The sequence below is a fragment of the Cherax quadricarinatus genome, chromosome 26 (genome assembly GCF_038502225.1).
Source record: "Cherax quadricarinatus isolate ZL_2023a chromosome 26, ASM3850222v1, whole genome shotgun sequence".
Classification (NCBI taxonomy): Eukaryota; Metazoa; Arthropoda; class Malacostraca; order Decapoda; family Parastacidae; genus Cherax; species Cherax quadricarinatus.
In genome coordinates, this window is record NC_091317.1 from 13,246,431 (window position 1) to 13,268,763 (window position 22,333).

General features: G+C 40.2%; 1 protein-coding gene across 9 annotated transcripts in view; it reads left to right on the forward strand.

The window, feature by feature from the left end:
* LOC128691620 (peptidyl-prolyl cis-trans isomerase G) overlaps positions 1-22,333 on the forward strand; it is a 185,328-nt gene that overhangs the window by 129,442 nt on the left and 33,553 nt on the right. For all 9 annotated transcript variants that reach the window (XM_070088783.1, XM_070088779.1, XM_070088782.1 and 6 more), the window contains 2 exons: positions 2,915-3,134; positions 7,075-7,326. In XM_070088783.1, the coding sequence (XP_069944884.1) occupies positions 2,915-3,134; positions 7,075-7,326 (472 nt within the window). The remainder of the gene's footprint in view (positions 1-2,914; positions 3,135-7,074; positions 7,327-22,333) is intronic.

Consider the following 22,333-nt stretch of genomic DNA (forward strand, 5'->3'; position numbering starts at 1 on the left):
TGTTTTGTTCCATTCTCTCTCAGCCCTCTGGATAATAGTTTTGGTAATCCCACACCACCTCCTAATTTCCAAACTACGAATTCTCTGCATTATGTTCACACCACACATTGCCCTCAGACATGACATCTCCACTGCCTCCAGCCTTCTCCTCGTTGCAACATGCATCACTCTTGCTTCACACCCATACAAGAGTGTTAGTACAACTATACTCTCATACATTCCTCTTTTTGCTTCCACGGACAAAGTTCTTTGTCTCCACAGACTCCAAAGTGCACCACTCACCCTTTTCCCCTCATTAGTTCTGTGATTCACCTCATCCTTCATAGACCCATTTGCTGACATGTCCACTTCTAAATATCTAATTACATTCACCTCCTCCATATGACTCTCTGATATCCAGTCTTTCGTCACCTAATCTTTTTGTTATCCTCATAACTTTACTCTTTCCTATATTCACTTTTAATTTTCTTCATTTACATCCCCTTCCAAATTCATCCGCCAACCTCTGCAGCTTCTCTTCAGAATCTCCCAAAAGCACCGTGTCATCAGCAAAGAGCAACTGTGACAACTCCCACTTTGTGTTTGATTCTTTATCTTTTAACTCCACACCTCTTGCCAAGACCCTAGCATTCACTTCTCTTACAACCCCATATATAAATGTATTGAACAACCATGGTGACATCACACATCCTTGTCTAAGGCCTACTTTTACTGGGAAATAATCTCCCTCTCTCCTACATACTCTAACCTGAGCCTCACTATCCTCGTAAAAACTCTTCACTGCTTTCAGTAACCTACCTCCTATACCATACACCTGCAACATCTGCCACATTGCCCCTCTATCCACCCTGTCAAATCTTTCTTTCTTCTTTCAACACACCGGCCGTATCCCACCGAGGCGGGGTGACCCAAGAGAAAAAAATGAAAGTTTCTCCTTTTACATTTAGTAATGTATATACAGGAGAAGGGGTTACTATCCCCTTGCTTCTGGCATTTTAGTCGCCGCCTCTTACTACACGCATGGCTTACAGAGGAAGAATTCTGTTTCACTTCCCCATGGAGGTAAGAGGAAATAAACAAGAACAAGAACTAGAAAGAAAATGTAAGATAACTCAGAGGGGTGTGTATATATATGCTTGTACATGTATGTGTAGTGTGACCTACGTGTATGTAGAAGTAGCAAGACGTACCTGAAATCTTGCATGTGTATGAGACAGAAAAAGATGACACTAGCAATCCTACCATCGTGTAAAACAATTACAGGCTTCCGTTTTACACTCACTTGGCAGGACGGTAGTACCTTCCTGGGCGGTTGCTGTCTACCAACTTACTACCTAGAACTCAACAGACTTCTTCCCCTATAATTTTTGCCCTCTCTTTTATCCCCTTTGCCTTTATACAAAGGAACTATGTATGCTCTCTGCCAGTCCCTAGGTACCTTACCCTCTTCCATTCATTTATTAAATAATAGCACCAGCCATTCCAAAATTATATCCTCTCCTGCTTTTAACATTTCTATCTTTATCCCATCAATCCCAGCTGCCTTACCCCCTTTTATTCTACCCACTGCCTTACGAACTTCCTCCACACTCACAACTGGCTCTTCCTCTCTCCTACAATATGTTATTCCTCCTTGCCCTATACATGTACATGAAATCACAGCTTCCCTATCTTCATCAACATTAAACAATTCCTTGTAAGATTTCCTCCATCTTCCCGATACCTCTAACTCTTCATTTAATAACTCTCCTCTCCTCTTTTTAAACTGTCAAATCCATTTGTTTCCTAGGCTTCCTCAACTTACTAATCTCACTCCAAAACTTTATCTTATTCTCAGCAAAATTTGTTGATAACATCTCACCCATTCTCTCATTTGCTCTCTTTTTACATTGCTTCACCACTCTCTTAACCTCTCTTTTTCTCTCCATATACTCTTCCCTCCTTCTATCACTTCTACTTTGTAAAAACCTCTCATGTGCTAACTTTTTCTCCCTTACTACTCTCTTTACATCATCATTCCACCAATCGCTCTTCTTCCCTCCCGCACCCACTTTCCTGTAACCACAAACTTCTGCTGAACACTCTAACACTACATTCGTAAGCCTACCCCATACATCTTCGACCCCATTGCCTATACTCTCACTAGCCCATCTATCCTCCAATAGTTGTTTATATCTTACCCTAACTGCCTCCTCTTTTAGTTTTACACCTTCACCTCTCTCTTACTTGCTGCTTCTATTTTCCTTGTATCCCATCTACCTTTTACTCTCACTGTAGCTACAACTAGAAAGTGATCTGATATATCTGTGGCCCCCCTATAAACATGGACATCCTGAAGTCTACTCAACAGTCTTTTATCTACCAATACATAATCCAACAAACTACTGTCATTACGCCCTACATCACATCTTGTATACTTATTTATCCTTTTTTTTTTCTCAAAATATGTATTACTTATAACTAAACCCCTTTCTATACAAAGTTCAATCAAAGGGCTCCCATTATCATTTACACCTGGCACCCCAAACTTACCTACCACACCCTCTCTAAATGTTTCTCTTACTTTAGCATTCAGGTCCCCTACCACAATTACTCTCTCACTTGGTTCAAAGGTTCCTATACATTCACTTAACTTCTCCAAAAATCTCTCTTTCCTCTACACTCCTCTCTTCTCCAGGTGCATACATGCTTATTATGACCCACTTTTCACATCCGACCCTTATTTTAATCCACATAATCTTTGAATTTACACATTTATATTCCTTCTTCTCCTTCCATAACTGGTTCTTCAACATTATTGCTACCCCTTCCTTAGCTCTAACTCTCTCAGCTACTCCTGACTTAATCCCATTTATTTCTCCCCACCAAAACTCACCTACCCCCTTCTACAAATGAGTAGACATTGTCTTTACAGACTCTACAGACAAACAAAATTCGGTATGCAGATGGCAAGGATGTTAAACTTCCAGCTGGATCTATCGTTCTGGCAGTGGTGAATGAGTCTGGCTCCCTAGTTCCTCTGCCTCAGCTGCAAGTCGATCCACAAACTCTCTCTCGTGCAGTTACAATGGATGCACACGAAAATTTGATTGATGAAGAGGTTGATATAGAGACAGTAACAGAAAAAACACCAGGTAGATTGCTCTCTTATTAATTTGACTTGTTTAAATTAGTTTAAGCTGTTTACATTAATCTCTTAATTTTTTTATTACATCAGATATTTCCAACAAAGACAAGGTAATCCAAAGGAATTACATTAACCAAGACTCAGTAGATGTCTTACCAGAAGTGTGGGGATCTCACAGTTCGAATGAAGCTACCCCTTTATTGGTGGGAAAATAGAGTGATTTTTCAATTTAACCAACTAATAGTGGGAGAGGTTGTTAATGTTAATTGTCTGTTAAATCCTAGTTATGAGAACATTTTTCCATGATTGTAACATACCAGACAATTTTTGAATTTAAACTATGTCTGTTAAATCCAGATAAGAAATTTACCTAGGAGCTCCAACAATGGTAGGTATTCTGGAGGTCTGTTATATCTACAATTTTTCTTAAAAATAATGGATAATTTTTATTTAATGTCCGTTAACCCTTTCATTGTCTGTGCCGTAGTACAGCAGGTTTGAGGTCAGTGTTGGTGCCTTAGTACAATGCCATGATCTAGCTCACTCAGATAAGCTATGAGCAGTAAACTTGGGCCTAGATCTAAGAGGTCTATGGTTTTTATGGCTGTATTCTCAGTTTCTTGGTTGCATTTAATAGAATGGAAGATATATTACAGAAATAGAGATGATTGTGATAATCTCTATTTCTGTAATATGGGATTGGTTTCAGCACTGAAAATAGATTGAAATTGAGCTCACAGTAGTAGAAATGTTTGATTTTTGCCACTATTCAAGAGTAAACAAATAACATCACTCATCCAATACATGTCCAGCTGGTGAGTCTGAGTTCACGAATGTGCTGATATTATTTATTCAATTATTACAATATTTCATAATAGTAAATCTTTTATTTTTCTCGTGAATAAAAATTCGTTTGTGTGAATAAAAAATCAAACTGGAATTCATATGTAAAGTCTGGGAATGTAAGTAAGGAACAGAGGAAATGCTATTTTAGTGAAGGAATGTCTCCATTGTTTATTCTGAACCATATTTTGAAATTGGAATATTTTGAAATTTGTATGTAATTGGCCAAATTAGCAATTTCTGATAAGTTTATTAGGTAGTTGAAATAGTTGATTGGGTGGTACCTTATGCTCAGTCGATAAAATGGAAGACATACTAGTGAAATAGCTAAGAATTTGGTCTACTGGCACATTGTAATTGGCCTAACACAGGACTCAAAGTGGGCAAAATCGGCAGTGCGTAAATATCACTGACAGCAAAATTCACAAAAACATGATTTCATCAATTTTCCATCAAATTTCGTACTTTTTCTTTTATTACTTTCAGAAAAAGATTCTAAACTATTTCATAAGAAAATATATATAAAAAATTTTTGGACAATGAAAGGGTTAAATCCGAAATAAATTTACCCAGTGGATTATAAGAATAATGGATAATTCTGGATTTAATGGACTTAGTCCAGCCATAGATTTTGTCCATCAGATCCAAAGTCTGTTTAATTACTGCCCATTAAATCAAGGTTTTAATGTATATTATATAATTTTTGTGATAAAGTTATCTAAGATTTTCCTGGCATAAAAATTTTTGGAATAAATTATAAAGCTTTTGTCATCTCGCTGTGTATTTGATGATAACCTTTGTATAACATTGGAATGATTTTTGAATTACAGTGAACCCCTGCCTTACGATATTAATCTGTTCCTGAGAGCTCATCGTATGCCGAAATTATATGTAAGGCGAATTAATTTTCCCCATAAGAAATAATGGAAATCAAATTAATCCGTGCAAGACTCCCCGAAGTATGAAAATTTTTTTTTACCACATGAAATATTAATCTTTAAACACACAAACTGAAGAAGATATGCACATTTAACCCTTTGACTGTCGTGGCCGTATATATACATCTTACGAGGTACCGTGTTTGACGTATATATACTCATAAATTCTAGCGGCTTCAAATCAAGCAGGAGAAAGCTGGTAGGCCCACATGTGAGAGAATGGGTCAGTGTGGTCAGTGTGCACCATATAAAAAAAATCCTGGAGCACGCAGTGCATAATGAGAAAAAAATAACTCCGACCGTTTTTTTTAATTAAAGTGCCGACTTTGTGGTCTATTTTCGTATAGTATTTATGGTTGTATTCTCGTTTTCTTGGTCTCATTTGATAGAATGGAAAACATATTATAGAAACAGAGGTGATTTTGATTGATTGTACTATAAAAAGAACCTAGAAATGGAGCTCAAAGTAGGGGAAATGTTTGATTTTTGCCAATGTTCAAAAGTAAACAAATGATGCCATTGTCCAATATATGTCCAACTAGCCATTCTAATATGCAGTCATGAATGGGTTGATGTTATTTATACAATTATTACAGTATTGCAGTAGTCTGCATAATAGTAAGTCTTCTATTTTTTGTTTGAATAAAAATTCAAAATAGAAAGCAAGAGTAATATCAGAGGGGCCTGGAGACGTGATTGATGAACAAAGAAAATGTTATTTTAGAGCCAGGAATGTCTGCATTGTTCATTCTGGACCTTATTTTGAAATTGTCATATTTTTTAGTTTTTGTGAAATTGGCCAAATTGCAAATTTCTGACCACATTATTAGGTAGTTGAAATCGGTAAATGGGCAGTTTCTTGTACTCAGTTGATAGAAAAAATGGAGTTCTAAAGAAATAGCTATGAGTTTGGGCGACTGGAACAAAGGAATTAGCCGAAAATAGGGCTCAAAGTGGGCGAAATCACCGATTTGTAAACAGCGCCGAGGTCGCTAACTTCGCGAGAGCATAATTCCGTCAGTTTTCCATCAAGTTTCGTTTTTTTGGTGTCATTACAATCGGGAAAAGATTCTCTATCATTTCATAAGAAAAAATTATTTTTTTTTTTTTAAATTTTGCGACACCAGGAGACACCTCAGGATTGGAGGTTGTGACAGTCAAAGGGTTAATACTCTACTAAGAATAGAATACATGACACTTACCTTTATTGAAGATCTGGTGATGATTAATGGGATGGGAGGAGGGGAGAGTGTGGAAGTTGTTATTGTTTAGAAGGGGAATCCCCTTCCATTAGGACTTAGGTAGCAAGTCCTTTTCCAGGGTTACTTCCCTTCTTCTTTTAAGGCCACTAGGACCAGCTTGAGAGTCACTTGACCTCTGCCGCACAACATATCTGTCCGTAGAGCTCTGTACCTCCCATTCCTTTAAGACTTTCCTAAAATGGGCGATAACATTGTCATTGTACAGGTTGCCAACACGTCTTGCAGTAGCTGTGTCAGGGTGATTTTCATCCATAAAGGTTTGCAGTTCACCCCACTTTGCACACATTTCCTTATTCTCTTTTTTCAATTCCATACTAATTCTTCTAGTGCCAGGGATGGCACTAGAAGCTTTCTTGGGGTCCGTGGTGACTTATTTTGCAGTTACAAGCACTAAAAACACTGGGATAATGTGAAATGTACTGAATGTATGCGTAGATGCGACCGCACTGGCTGGCTTGTAAACACTGGTGCTGAGGCCATGCATGGGACATGTGAGGCGAGGGAAAATTTTTGCATTCAAATGTATCGAATGGCGGATTTAACGTAACACGATGCCATCGTAAGGCGGGGGTCCACTGTATAAGTGTCTCAATAAATGCCTAAGAATCTTTGGGATTTAAAGTCTGATATTTATTATTGATGTTAAGCTTACACCTCTGCTTGTACATGTAGTAGTAGTGCTCCCGTGAATGTCAGAAATGAAGTAACTGATCATTTCATAAAAAATATGGATGTATTTGCATTGTTTACTAGTTAGTAACTCAGGTTTTGCTAATTTTTCAATATAAGAGAAGGCTTTTCATAATACTGAAACTATACAGGGGCTACTTTATCAGTCAGATTAAACTGAATTTCATTAATGCATTTTGTAATTCTTTTATGCCATTATTTTTTCTCCTAACAGTTCTGGAAGCTGGTGATCTTGATAGTCTTCTAGCTCAGTTTGAGGCCTCCGAAGCTGTTAACAAATCAGGTGATAATTCAGAGTCGCTTAATAAAAGAAAGGAGATCTGGCGTTCAAAACCTATTGGCACAGTGGCATCCATGCCAAGTGGTCAACGACCATCAGGCTCAGGCCATGTTCTGTCACAGGTCTCACCTACACATCAAAACATTAAGGATGCACTTCCTAAAGAGATCATAGAAAAAATAAAAGGTAATTGCAGGTTAATTGTATGAGGTTTATTTTATGCTATTTTGTAACAGATTTTGTCGGGGAAGAGCACGTTTTGTTATCAGTCTGGTATACCTAGTCTTGAGTACAATTTCATTAATCAGGCTTTAATGACTAAAATAAACTGCAGTGTACAGTTTATGAACTAAATAAAGTAAATGGAATGTATTCAGTGTCACAAATGTGGTATCCTGTGGTATACCTGTAACTGATTTCAATTGAGATTCTACTCCCAAGGTATGGCCTGTGGCCTTGATTTTCTGGTACTTGCCTGGTCAACCAGGTTGTTGCTGCTGATGGGTACTGACCTACTTGTCTATCATAACCTGGTTGATCTGGCAGTTCGCAGAGGTACTTATCCAATTTCCTCTTCAAGACTTGTTCCTGCAGTATTTCTGATACTTGTTGGTAGTTTTTATTTATTTATTTTTTTCCCCAACAAGTCAGCCGTCTCCCACTGAGGCAGGGTGACCCAAAAAAGAAAGAAAATCCTTAAAAAGAAAATACTTTAAGCATGATTCAACACTTTCACCTCACTCATACATAATCACTGTTCTTGCAGAGGTGCCCAGAACACAACAGTTTAGAAGCATATACATGTACGTGTAAAGATATACAGTGGAACCTCAAATATCGAACTTTCTTCAGTTCAGAAGGCTGTTCGAGTGCCACTACCAAATGAATTTATTCCCACCAGGAATAATATAAATTAGATTAGTCCATTTCAGACCGTCAGTAGTAGTAGGTTGGTAGGCAGCAACCACCCAGGGAAGTACTACCGTCCTGCCAGATGACTGTGAAACAGAAACCTGTAACTGTTTTACATGATGGTAGGATTGCTGGTTTCTTTTTCTGTCTCATAAACATGCTAGATAACAGGGATATCTTGCTACTCCTACTTACACTTTGGTCACACTTCACAGACACGCACATGCATATATATACTATACATACATCTAGGTTTTTCCCCTTTTTCTAAATAGCTCTTGTTCTTCCTTATTTCTTCTATTGTCCATGGGGAAGTGGAAAAGAATCTTTCCTCCGTAAGCCATGCGTGTCGTATGAGGCGACTAAAATGCCGGGAGCAATGGGCTAGTAACCCCTTCTCCTATAGACATTTACTAAAAAAGAGAAGAAGAAAAACTATAAAACTGGGATGCTTGAATGTGCGTGGATGTAGTGCGGATGACAAGAAACAGATGATTGCTGATGTTACGAATGAAAAGAAGTTGGATGTCCTGGCCCTAAGCGAAACAAAGCTGAAGGGGTTAGGGGAGTTTCAGTGGGATGAAATAAATGGGATTAAATCTGGAGTATCTGAGAGAGTTAGAGCAAAGGAAGGGGTAGCAGTAATGTTGAAGGATCAGTTATGGAAGGAGAAAAGAGAATATGAATGTGTAAATTCAAGAATTATGTAGATTAAAGTAAAGGTTGGATGCGAAAAGTGGGTCATAATAAGCATGTATGCACCTGGAGAAGAGAGGAATGTAGAGGAGAGAGAGAGATTTTGGGAGATGTTAAGTGAATGTATAGGAGCCTTTGAACCAAGTGAGAGAGTCATTGTGGTAGGGGATCTGAATGCTAAAGTAGGAGAAACTTTTAGAGAGGGTGTGGTAGGTAAGTTTGGGGTGCCAGGTGTAAATGATAATGGGAGCTCTTTGATTGAACTTTGTATGGAAAGGGGTTTAGTTATAGGTAATTCATATTTTAAGAAAAAGAGGATAAATAAGTATACAAGATATGATGTAGGGCGAAATGACAGTAGTTTGTTGGATTATGTATTGGTAGATAAAAGACTGCTGAGTAGACTTCAGGATGTACATGTTTATAGAGGGGCCACAGATATATCAGATCACTTTCTAGTTGTAGCTACACTGAGAGTAAAAGGTAGATGGGATACAAGGAGAATAGAAGCATCAGGGAAGAGAGAGGTGAAGGTTTATAAACTAAAAGAGGAGGCAGTTAGGGTAAGATATAAACAGCTATTGGAGGATAGATGGGCTAATGAGAGCATAGGAAATGGGGTCGAAGAGGTATGGGGTAGGTTTAAAAATGTAGTGTTAGAGTGTTTAGCAGAAGTTTGTGGTTACAGGAAAGTGGGTGCGGGAGGGAAGAGGAGCGATTGGTGGAATGATGATGTAAAGAGAGTAGTAAGGGAGAAAAAGTTAGCATATGAGAAGTTTTTACAAAGTAGAAGTGATGCAAGGAGGGAAGAGTATATGGAGAAAAAGAGAGAGGTTAAGAGAGTGGTGAAGCAATGTAAAAAGAGAGCAAATGAGAGAGTGGGTGAGATGTTACCAACAAATTTTGTTGAGTATAAGAAAAAGTTTTGGAGTGAGATTAACAAGTTAAGGAAGCCTAGAGAACAAATGGATTTGTCAGTTAAAAATAGGAGAGGAGAGTTATTAAATGGAGAGTTAGAGGTATTGGGAAGATGGAGGGAATATTTTGAGGAATTGTTAAATGTTGATGAAGATAGGGAAGCTGTGATTTCGTATATAGGGCAAGGAGGAATAACATCTTGTAGGAGTGAGGAAGAGCCAGTTGTGAGTGTGGGGGAAGTTCGTGAGGCAGTAGGTAAAAGGAAAGGGGGTAAGGCAGCCGGGATTGATGGGATAAAGATAGAAATGTTAAAAGCAGGTGGGGATATAGTCTTGGAGTGGTTGGTGCAATTATTTAATAAATGTATGGAAGAGGGTAAGGTACCTATGGATTGGCAGAGAGCATGCATAGTTCCTTTGTATAAAGGCAAACGGGACAAAAGAGAGTGCAGAAATTATAGGGGGATAAGTCTGTTGAGTATACCTGGTAAAGTGTATGGTAGAGTTATTATTGAAAGAATTAAGAGTAAGACGGAGAATAGGATAGCAGATGAACAAGGAGGCTTTAGGAAAGGTAGGGGGTGTGTGGACCAGGTGTTTACAGTGAAACATATAAGTGAACAGTATTTAGATAAGGCTAAAGAGGTCTTTGTGGCATTTATGGATTTGGAAAAGGCGTATGACAGGGTGGATAGGGGGGCAATGTGGCAGATGTTGCAGGTGTATGGTGTAGGAGGTAGGTTACTGAAAGCAGTGAAGAGTTTTTATGAGGATAGTGAGGCTCAAGTTAGAGTATGTAGGAAAGAGGGAAATTATTTCCCAGTAAAAGTAGGCCTTAGACAAGGATGTGTGATGTCACCATGGTTGTTTAATATATTTATAGATTGGGTTGTAAGAGAAGTAAATGCGAGGGTCTTGGCAAGAGGCGTGGAGTTAAAAGATAATGAATCACACATAAAGTGGGAGTTGTCACAGTTGCTCTTTGCTGATGACACTGTGCTCTTGAGAGATTCTGAAGAGAAGTTGCAGAGATTGGTGGATGAATTTGGTAGGGTGTGCGAAAGAAGAAAATTAAAAGTGAATACAGGAAAGAGTAAGGTTATGAGGATAAAAAGATTAGGTGATGAAAGATTGGATATCAGATTGGAGGGAGAGAGTATGGAGGAGGTGAATGTATTCAGATATTTGAGAGTGGACGTGTCAGCAGATGGGTCTACGAAAGATGAGGTGAATCATAGAATTGATGAGGGGAAAAGTGTGAGTGGTGCACTTAGGAGTCTGTGGAGACAAAGAACTTTTCTCCTTGGAGGCAAAGAGGGGAATGTATGAGAGTATAGTTTTACCAACGCTCTTATATGGGTGTGAAGCATGGGTGATGAATGTTGCAGCGAGGAGAAGGCTGGAGGCAGTGGAGATGTCATGTCTGAGGGCAATGTGTGGTGTGAATACAGTGGACCCCCGCATAGCAACCTTAATCCATGCAAGAGGGCTGGTTGTTATGCGAAATGTTCGGTATGCGAATGAATTTTCCCCATAAGAAATAATGGAAATAAAATTAATCCGTGCAAGACACCCAAAAGTATGAAAACAAAAATTTTACCACATGAAATAGACATTTTCCTACACACAAAGAGAAGGATACATGCACAAAAGTAGAGTAGTACATGCACAATATATATTGTGCATGTACTACTCTACTAAATGAAGAATAAATGACACTTACCTTTATTGAAGATGCAGCAATGACTGATGAGACACTGTGTCCTGGGAGTGCCTTTTCCTCCTGAGTACTGTAGGTCCTGTTTGGTATTTTCTTCCAGAACAGGCCTTATCACACTGTGTATGTCACTACGATTCTTAAATCTCTCAAACCAACCTTTGCTGGCTCTAAATTCACCAATATGAGCACTAGTTCCAGGCATTTTCCCTGTTCACCTGGGTGTTAGTCGACTGATGTGGGTTGCATCCAGGGAGACAAGATTAAGGACCCCAATGGAAATAAGTTAGACAGTCTTCGATGACACTGACTTTTTTGGGTTATCCTGGGTGGCAAATCCTCTGGGGTTAATTGTTTCTTGGTATTCTCAATAAGCCACACCAACAACGGTGGTACAGCAGCAGCAGCAGCAGCAGCAGCAGACGATGCTACAGCAGCAGCAGCAGACGATGCTACAGCAGCAGCAGCAGACGATGCTACAGCAGCAACTGACGATGTTACAGCAGCAGCAGACGATGCTGCAGCAGCAGCAGACGATGCTACAGCAGCAGCAGCAGACGATGCTACAGCAGCAACTGACGATGTTACAGCAGCAGCAGACGATGCTGCAGCAGCAGCAGCAGCAGCAGCAGACGATGCTACAGCAGCAGCAGCAGCAGCAGCAGACGATGCTACAGCAGCAGCAGCAGACGATGCTACAGCAGCAACTGACGATGTTACAGCAGCAGCAGACGATGCTACAGCAGCAGCAGACGGTACTACAGCAGCAGCAGCAGCTGACGGTGGTACAGCAGCAGCAGCAGCTGTACCACCAATAGTAGCGATGGTTGATTGGGGTTTATTATACAACCTGGCCAGCTCGGAGACACGCACTCCACTTTCATACTTATCAATGATCTTTTTCTTCATCTCCAAAGTAATTCTCACCCTTATTGCTGTAGGGTTGGCACTAGAAGCTATCTTGGGGCCCATGGTCACTTATTTTCCAGAAAAAAATCACCAAAAACACTGTAATAATACGAAATGTTCCGATTGTATGCTTGGATGTTACCGCGGAGGCTGGCTGGTAAACAATGCCACCGGCGGAACATGCGAGCGTGGCTCAGGCCGCACATTGGACGCGTCTCGGACGAAGGCCGCTGAGCGGGTTTTTGGGCGGTATGCGGGGCAAAATTTTAGCGATCAAAGCGTCCGCTATGCGGATTGTCCGTTATGCAAGGCGTCCGTTATGCGGGGGTCCACTGTATAATGCAGAGAATTCGTAGTTTGGAAGTTAGGAGGAGGTGAAGGATTACCAAAACTGTTGTCTAGAGGGCTGAGGAAGGGTTGTTGAGGTGGTTCAGACATGTAAAGAGAATGGAGCGAAACAGAGTGACTTCAAGAGTGTATCAGTCTGTAGTGGAAGGAAGGCGGGGTAGGGGTCGGCCTAGGAAAGGTTGGAGGGAGGGGGTAAAGGTGGTTTTGTGTGCGATGGGCTTGGACTTCCAGTAGGCATGCGTGAGCGTGTTTGATAGGAGTGAATGGAGACAAATGGTTTTTTAATACTTGACGTGCTGTTGGAGTGTGAGCAAAGTAACATTTATGAAGGGGTTCAGGGAAACCGGCAGGCCGGACTTGAGTCCTGGAGATGGGAAGTACAGTGCCTGCACTCTGAAGGAGGGGTGTTAATGTTGCAGTTTAAAAACTGTAGTGTAAAGCACCTGTCTGGCAAGACAGTGATGGAGTGAATGATGGTGAAAGTTTTTCTTTTTCGGGCCACCCTGCCTTGGTGGGAATCGGCCAGTGTGATAATAAATAATAATAAAAACACTTACAAAAATACACTTAAATAATTGGTTGAGTTGGGAGCAGTTTGATTTTTGAGGTTCCACTGTACAACATATCCCTCCAAACTGCCAATATCCATCCCCTCCTTTAACCCTTTAAGGGTCGACAGGTCCTCTCAGAGACTCGTTCTCAGGATTGGCCAAATTTCAAAAAATAAAAATGTTTTTTTTTCTTATGAAAAAAGTTTTTTTTTTTTAAATATAATAGACTAAACAAAAATTTTTTACCATCAATACTTACCGAGATATGGAGGTGTGAAGTTGATGAAAAAGGGGGACAATGCGGCAACATCGCCGACTGCCGTCTCCCGGTATTCTTTTATTTACTTTCTTATGTACTAATTTCTATTATTTTTTAATTTTTGTTTTTCCAAGTAACTTTTATAGCCTGTGAGACCAATATGATCAGTATTTTGTAATTTTTTTTTCTTTTTCCATACTACACAATAAGGGTGCAAACACTGTTGTCATTGTTTTGTTTATAAAAAATATTTAAAAAAATGATGTGAAATGTTGTTTATTCCTATTTTTCTATATTTTATATACACATATACAGTCACAGGGAATGTTTCTAGAAGTTCCACAGCCTGTGGAAGTCTTTGAAACATGGTGTCATGCACAGTGGTGTTTTACACTCCTCACACAAAACGAGTGTCTCTGCGTTGTTGTGGGCGTTTCCTTGTATGTGCATAGACGTAACACCTCTTCTGAGCCTTTTTCTTGAAAGCAGTAGCAGGCAGTTTTACCAGGAAGTGATCACCATGCTTCAGACGAGAAGGTAGTTGTTGATAATTTGGTGGGTGGTCTATTGCAGGTGTTCTTCCTTGGTACTTGAATACTATTTGCCTGATGACAGACAAACAGAATTCGCCATATTGTGGTTTGTTTCTGGTCCTCGTCTTATACATATTATAAGCATTGAGCAAGGAAATGTCCAGAAGATGGAAAAAGAGTTTTATGTACCACTTATAACTCTTGCGAACACAACCAGCAAACCCAATCTGCATGTCACATTTGCCCACTGAATGCATATTGAAGGTGTAATCAATCACAGCTGCAGGTTTTAGAATGGGTTCATTGCTCTCTCTATGTTGCTTGCCAGTGTCTGCCATTTCATTAGGGTGAACTGATGACAACAGTGTGACATCTCGCTTGTCATGCCACCGAAATGCCATGATGTCATTGGCAGCAAACGCCTGCACCTCACCTCTACGAGTGCCAGCGTCAAACCTGGGCATATGTTTCCGATTTACACGCACTGTGCCACACACATCTGTCATGTTCACTCGCAAAAAATCACTGAGTGAGGGGCTTGTGTTCCAGTTATCAGTATATAATATATGCCCCTTACCAAGGTATGGTTCTATCATTGTTCTAACCACATCACCAGGATGCCCAATAACTTCCTAGTATTTTGCAATATATAACTTCCAGTGTACACAATAATATCCAATACCAGACCACTGTAACAATCACAAAGCACAAACAACTTTATACCAAAGCGTTTCCTCTTGCTTGGTATGTACTGCTTGAAAGAGAGTCTTCCTTTGAACAAAATCAAAGACTCGTCAATTACAAGCTTCCTGAAGGGATAAAAATACATACTGAATTTCTCTTTCAGATACACAAACACATGCCTAATCTTATATAACCTGTCGTTTCTGTCAGGCCTGGTTTTGTCTGAGAAGTGAAGCATACGTAACATTAGCACAAATCTATTCACTGGCATTATATCACTGAAACCTGGGGTTGCAATCAGGTGGTCTGTTGACCAGTATGATTTCACTTTGTGCTTATGCACATGTGGCATAAGCATTATTGTGGCAAAGAAGAAATACATCTCAGTCACAGTTGCCTCCTTCCACTGGTGTAGACTTGATTTTGGTGAAAGTATTGTGTTTGCCATGGTGTACTCGTAGTATGTGTTGCTTTCCATAATACTTTCGATCAGGGGTTCGTCAAAGAATAACTCGAAACATTCCAGTTCAGTGGCATTGTTCCCAAGTGTACAAGATGGCCGTATTCCACTTTGGCTGTCATCAAACTGGTGGGCATTTGGAACAAAATTGACAGCTTCCTGCCAATACCAGGTGTGCTCTGCTGGTGGGTACTGGACAATGACAGGTGGTTGTGGTTGTGGAGGCTGGTGTGGTGGGTGGGTGGGGGATGGTGGCCTTTTTTGTAGATCAGCTGAGGCAGCGCCGTGGGTGGCAGCATGGCCCACTGCTGGTGCCTCATGGCCGTCACCACCACTACCACCACCATGCACATTTTCCATCCCAATTGCAACACTATCATCGTCATTTTCACTATCTGTTCCTGTTGTACAGCCATGGGATGTACTCCGAGATGTACTCCTTCCCCTTGGAATAGCATATGGCACACTACCAGAGCGCATATATCGTCGTATATACTGACGCTTCACTGGGGAATATTCCACTTCACTATCACTACTGGAACTGTTTTCAAGAGCTTGTAGTTCATAATCACTATCACTATCATCACAAATGCTCACATCTGAGTCTGGGATTTGGGAAAATAGGAGTTTCCTCTTTGATTCTGGTACAACTGAAAGTGAACAAGACGGCCCAGCACCAGAGGTGGAAGGCTGAGGGTCGTCTGGGATTTCCTCACTATTACTGATATTATGGTCATTAGTTTTGGTCAAAACCTCACCAAAACCTTGAAACTCATCTTCACTGGCACTTCCATCTGTATTAGAACTGTCACTGGGGAACAAAAGCGTCCCAATTCGCCGAGGAGTGAGGAACTTCTTACCGCGAGGCATGGTGGACATTGTGTACTAAGATGGCGTTCCCACAATGCACCACTGGGTCCCAGATTTTTTTTCTACCACACACACAGACCATACAGACCCATTCTCTCACATCTAGGCCTACCAGCCTTTTCCCGCGAGATTTGATGGCACTAGAATTTATGCGTACTAGTACGTCAAAAACCCCTGCGCGTAAGCTGTACTAGTACATACGTCCGAAACCCTCAAAGGGTTAAAGTGCCGGCATTGTACTTCCCATTTCCGGTACTCAAGTCCGGCTATATAAAAATAACCGGTTTCCCTGAATCCCTTCACTAAATATTACCCTGCTCACACTCCAACAGCTCGTCAGGTCCCAAATACCATTCTTCTCCATTCACTCCTATCTAACACGCTCATGCTAGCTTGCTGGAAGTCCAAGCCACCGCCCACAAAACTTCATTTACCCCCTCCCTCCAAACTTTTCGAAGACAACCCCGACTCCGCTTTCCTTCCCCCACAGATTTATATGCTCTCCGTGTTACTCTACTTTAATCCACTCTAAGTGACCAAACCACCTCAACAACCCCTCTTCAACCCTCTGACTGATACTTTTATTAACTTCACACCTTCTCCTAATTTTCACACTCCGAATTCTCTGCATAATATTTAGACCACACATTGCCCTTAGACAGGACATCTCCACCGCCTCCAGCTGCCTCCTCGCTGCAGCATTTACAACCCAAGCTTTACACCCATATAAGAGTGTTGGTACCACTATACTTTCATACACTCCCTCCTTTGCCTCCATAGATAATGCTTTTTGTCTCCACATATACCTCAATGCACCACTCGCCTTATTTCCTTCATCAATTCTGTGGTTAACCTCATCCTTCATAAATCCATCCTCTGACATGTCAAGTCCCAAATATCTGAAAACATTCACTTTTTCCATACTCCTCCTCTCCAATTTGATATCCAATTTTTCTATATCTAAATCATTTGATACTCTCATCACCTTACTCTTATCTATGTCCACTTTCAACTATCTACCTTTACACACACTCATAAACTCATCCACTAACCTTTGCAACTTTTCTTTAGAATCTCCCATAAGCACAGTATCATCAGCAAAAAGTAACTGTGTCAATTCCCATTGTGTATTTGATTCCCCATAATTTAATCCCACCCCTCTCCCCAACACCCTAGCATTTATTTATTTTACAACCCCTTCTACAAATATATTAAATAACCGAGGAGACGGTTGGAGGCAGTGGAGATGTCCTGTCTAAGGGCAATGTGTGGTGTAAATATTATGCAGAAAATTCGGAGTGTGGAAATTAGGAGAAGGTGTGGAGTTAATAAAAACATTAGTCAGAGGGCAGAAGAGGGGTTGTTGAGGTGGTTTGGTCATTTAGAGAGAATGGATCAAAGTAGAATGACATGGAAAGCATATAAATCTATAGGGGAAGGAAAGAGGGGTAGGGGTCGTCCTCGAAAGGGTTGGAAAGAGGGGGTAAAGGAGGTTTTGTGGGCGAGGGGCTTGGACTTCCAGCAAGCGTGCATGAGCGTGTTAGATAGGAGTGAATGGAGACGAATGATACTTGGGACCTGACGATCTGTTGGAGTGTGAGCAGGGTAATATTTAGTGAAGGGATTCAGGGAAACTGGTTATTTTCATATAGTCGGACTTGAGTCCTGGAAATGGGAAGTACAATGCCTGCACTTTAAAGGAGGGGTTTGGGATATTGGCAGTTTGGAGGGATATGTTGTGTATCTTTATACGTATATGCTTCTAAACTGTTGTATTCTGAGCACTTCTGCAAAAGCAGTGATAATGTGTGAGTGTGGTGAAAGTGTTGAATGATGATGAAAGTATTTTCTTTTTGGGGATTTTCTTTCTTTTTTGGGTCACCCTGCCTCGGTGGGAGACGACCGACTTGTTGAAAAAAAAAAAAAAAAAAACCATGGTGACATAACACATCTCTGTTTAAGACCTACTTTTACTGGGAAGTAGTCTCCCTCTCTTCTACACACCCTAACATGAGCCTCACTATCCTCATAAAAACTTTACAGCATTTAGTAACTTACTACTTATTCCATATACTTGCAACATCTGCGACATTATTACCCTATCCACTCTATCATATACTTTTTCTAAATCCATAAATGCAATGAAAACTTCCCTACCTTTATCTAAATACTGTTCACATTCATGCTTCAATGTAAACACTTGATCTACACATCCACTACCCACTCTGAAACCTCCTTGCTCATCTGCAATCCTACATTCTGTCTTAGCTCTAATTCTTTCAGTAATAACCCTGCCATACACTTTTCCTGGTATACTCAGTAAACTTATTCCCCTATAACTTTTACAATCTTTTTTGTCCCCCTTCCCTTTATATAAAGGAATTTGCATGCTCTCTGCCAATCCCTAGGTACCTTCCCCTCTTTTAACATTACTGTCATGATCCCATCAGTTCCAGGTGCTTTACCCCCTTTCATTCTAAGCAGGGCCTCACGCATCTCCCCCCACACTCACATCCTGCTCTTCACTCCTAAAAGATGGTATACCTCCCTGGCCAGTGCATGAAATTACTGCCTCCCTTTCTTCGTCGACATTTAAAAGTTCCTCAAAATATTCTCGCCATCTACCCAATACCTCCACTTCCCCATCTACTAACTCCCCTACTCTGTTTTTAACTGACAAATCCATTCGTTCCCTTGGCTTTCTTAACTTGTTTAACTCCAAATTTTTTTCTTATTTTCGTCAAAATTTCTTGACAGTGCCTCTCCCACTCTATCATCTGCTCTCCTTTTACATCCTCTCACCACTCTCTTCATCTTTTACTCTCCATATACTCTACTTTTCTTATAACACTTCTGCTTTGTAAAAATCTCTCATAAGCTACCTTTTTCTCTTTTATCTCACCCTTTACTTCATCATTTCCCCAATCACTCCTCTTTCCTCCTGCCCCCACCCTCCTGTAGCCACAAACTTCTGCCCCACATTCTAATACGTGCTGCATTTTTAAAACTATTCTAACCTTCTTCAACCTCCCCCCCTCTACTCATAGTTGCACTAGCCCACTTTTCTGCCAGTAGTTTCTTATATCTCACCCAAACTTCTTCCTCCCTTAGTTTATACACTTTCACCTCTCTCTTACTTGTTGTTGCCATTTTTCTCTTTTCCCTTCTACCTCTTAATCTAACTGTAGCTACAACTAAATAATGATCCGATATATGAATTGCCTCTTTATAAACATGTACATCCTGAATCCTACCCATCAACCTTTTTTTCACCAATATATAATCTAACAAACTACTTTCATTAGATGCTATATCATACCTTGTATATTTATTTATCCTTTTTTTTTTTTTTTTCATAAAATATGTACTACTTATTACCAAATCTCTCTCAACACATAGCTAAATTAAAGGCTTCCCATTTTCATTTACCCCTGGCACCCCAAATTTACCTACTATTCCTTCCACAACATTTTTACCCACTTCAGCATTGAAATCCCCAACCACAAGTACTCTCACACTTGGTTCAAAACTCCCCACACACACTTACTCAACGTTTCCCAAAATCTCTCTCTCTCCTCTACACTTCTCTCTTCTGCAGGTGCATATGTGCTTACTATAACCCACTTTTCACATCCAACCTTTATTTAACTCTACCTAATCCTTGAATTATTATATTTATACTCCCTCTTTACCTGTCATAGCTTATCCTTCAACATTATTGCTACTCCTTCTTTAGTTCTAACTCTATTTAAAACCCTTGACCAAATCCCATTTACTTCTCTCCACTGAAACTCTCCCACTCATTTCAGCTTTGTTTCACTTAAAGCCAGAACATCCAGCTTCTTCTCATTCATAACTTCTGCAGTCATCTCTTTCTTATCATTAGCACAACATTCAGACATTCCACTTTGACAGGTTTCTTCTTCTTATTTTAAGTAATCTGTTCAGGAAAAGGGGTTACTAACTGATTGTTCCCTGCATTTTAGTTGACTTTTACAACACGCATGGCATACGGAGGAAAGATTCTTATTCCACTTCCCCATGGATATAAAAGGAAAAGTAATAAGAACAAGAACTCTTAAGATAAATTGAAAGAAAACTCAGATGAGTGTGTATAAATAAATGTGTACATGTATGTGTAGTGTGACCTAAATGTAAGTAGAAGTAGCAAGACGTACTTGAAATCTTGAATATTTACGAGACAGACAAAAGACACCAGCAATCCTACCATCATGTAAAGCAGTTACAGGCTCTTGTTTTACACTCACTTGGCAGGATGGTAGTACCTCCCTGGGTGGTTTCTGTCTACCAACCTACTATTTTTTTTTTTATTTATTATTATTATTATTATTGTTATTATTATTATTATTATAATAAGTCGGCCGTCTCCCACAGAGGCAGGGTGACCCAAAAAGATAGAAAATCCCCAAAAAGAAAATACTTCCATCATCATTCAACACTTTCACCTCACTCACACATAATCACTGCTTTTGCAGAGGTGCCCAGAATACAACAGTTTCGAAGTTGTATGTATAAAGATACACAACATATCCTTCCAAACTGCCAGTATCCCAAACCCCTCCTTTAAAGTGCAGGCATTGTACTTCCCATTTCCAGGACTCAAGTCCGGCTATATAAAATAACCGCTTTCCCTGAATCCCTTCACTAAATATTACCCAGCTCACACTCCAACAGCTCGTCAGGTCCCAAATACCATTCGTTTCCACTCCTATCTAAAATGCTCACGCACGCTTGTTGGAAGTCCAACAAGTCCACAAAACCTCCTTTACCCCCTCACTCCAACCCTTTTGAGGATGACCCCTACCCCACCTTCCTTCCCCTATAGATTTCTACGCCCTCCATGTCATTCTACTTTGATCCTTTCAACACACCGGCCGTATCCCACCGAGGCGGGGTGGCCCAAAAGGAAAAACGAAAGTTTCTCCTTTTACATTTAGTAATATATACAGGAGAAGGGGTTACTAGCTCCTATGCTCCCGGCATTTTAGTCGCCTCTTACAACACGCATGGCTTACGGAGGAAGAATTCTGTTCCACTTCCCCATGGAGGCAAGAGGAAATAAACAAGAACAAGAACTAGAAAGAAAATAGAAGAAAACCCAAAGGGGTGTGTATATATATGCTTGTACATGTATGTGTAGTGTGACCTAAGTGTAAGTAGAAGTAGCAAGACATACCTGAAATCTTGCATGTGTATGAGACAGATAAAAAAAGACACCAGCAATCTTACCATCGTGTAAAACAATTACAGGCTTCAGTTTTACACTCACTTGGCAGGACGGTAGTACCTCCCTGGGCGGTTGCTGTCTACCAACCTACTACCTAGTCTACTTTGATCCATTCTCTCTAAATGACCAAACCACCTCAACAACCCCTCTTCAGCAACTCCACACCTTCTCCTAATTTCCACACTCAAAATTTTCTGCATAATATTTACACCACACATTGCCTGTAGACAGAACATCTCCACTGCCTCCAACCGCCTCCTCGCTGCAGCATTTACAACCCAAGCTTCACACCCATATAAGAGTGTTAGTACCATTATACTTTAATACATTCCCTTCTTTGCCTCCATAGATAACGTTCTTTGTTTTCACATATACCTCAACGCACCACTCACCTTTTTCCCTTCATCAATTCTATGATTAACCTTATCCTTCATAAATCCATCCACTGATACGTCAGCTCCCAAATATCTGAAAACATTCACTTCTTCCATACTCCTCCTCCACAATTTGATATCCAATTTTTCTTTATCTAAATCATTTGATACCCTCATCACTTTACTCTTTTCTATGTTCACTTTCAACTTTCTACCTTTACACACACACTCAAATTCGTCCACTAGCCTCTGCAATTTTTCTTTAGAATCACCCATAAGCACAATATCATCAGCAAAAAGTAACTGTCAATTCCCATTTTTGTATTTGATTCCCCATAATTTAATCCCACCCATCTCCTGAACACCCTAGCATTTACTTCTTTTACAACCCCATCTATAAATATATTTAACAACCATGGTGACATTACACATCCCTGTCTAAGACCTACTTTTACCGGGAAGTAGTCTCCCTCTCTTCTACACACCCTAATCTGAGCCTCACTGTCCTCATCAAAACTCTTTACAGCATTTAGTAACTTACCACCTATTCCATATATGTTGAATAAATAACAAAAAAAGGCACAATACCATGACTGTAACGATACACAAATAACCTGCACATAGAAGAGAGGAGCTTACGACAACATTTCGGTCCGACTTGGCCCCATTTACAAAGTCACACTAACCAGAAATGGAGCAGGACGGCTATATATAG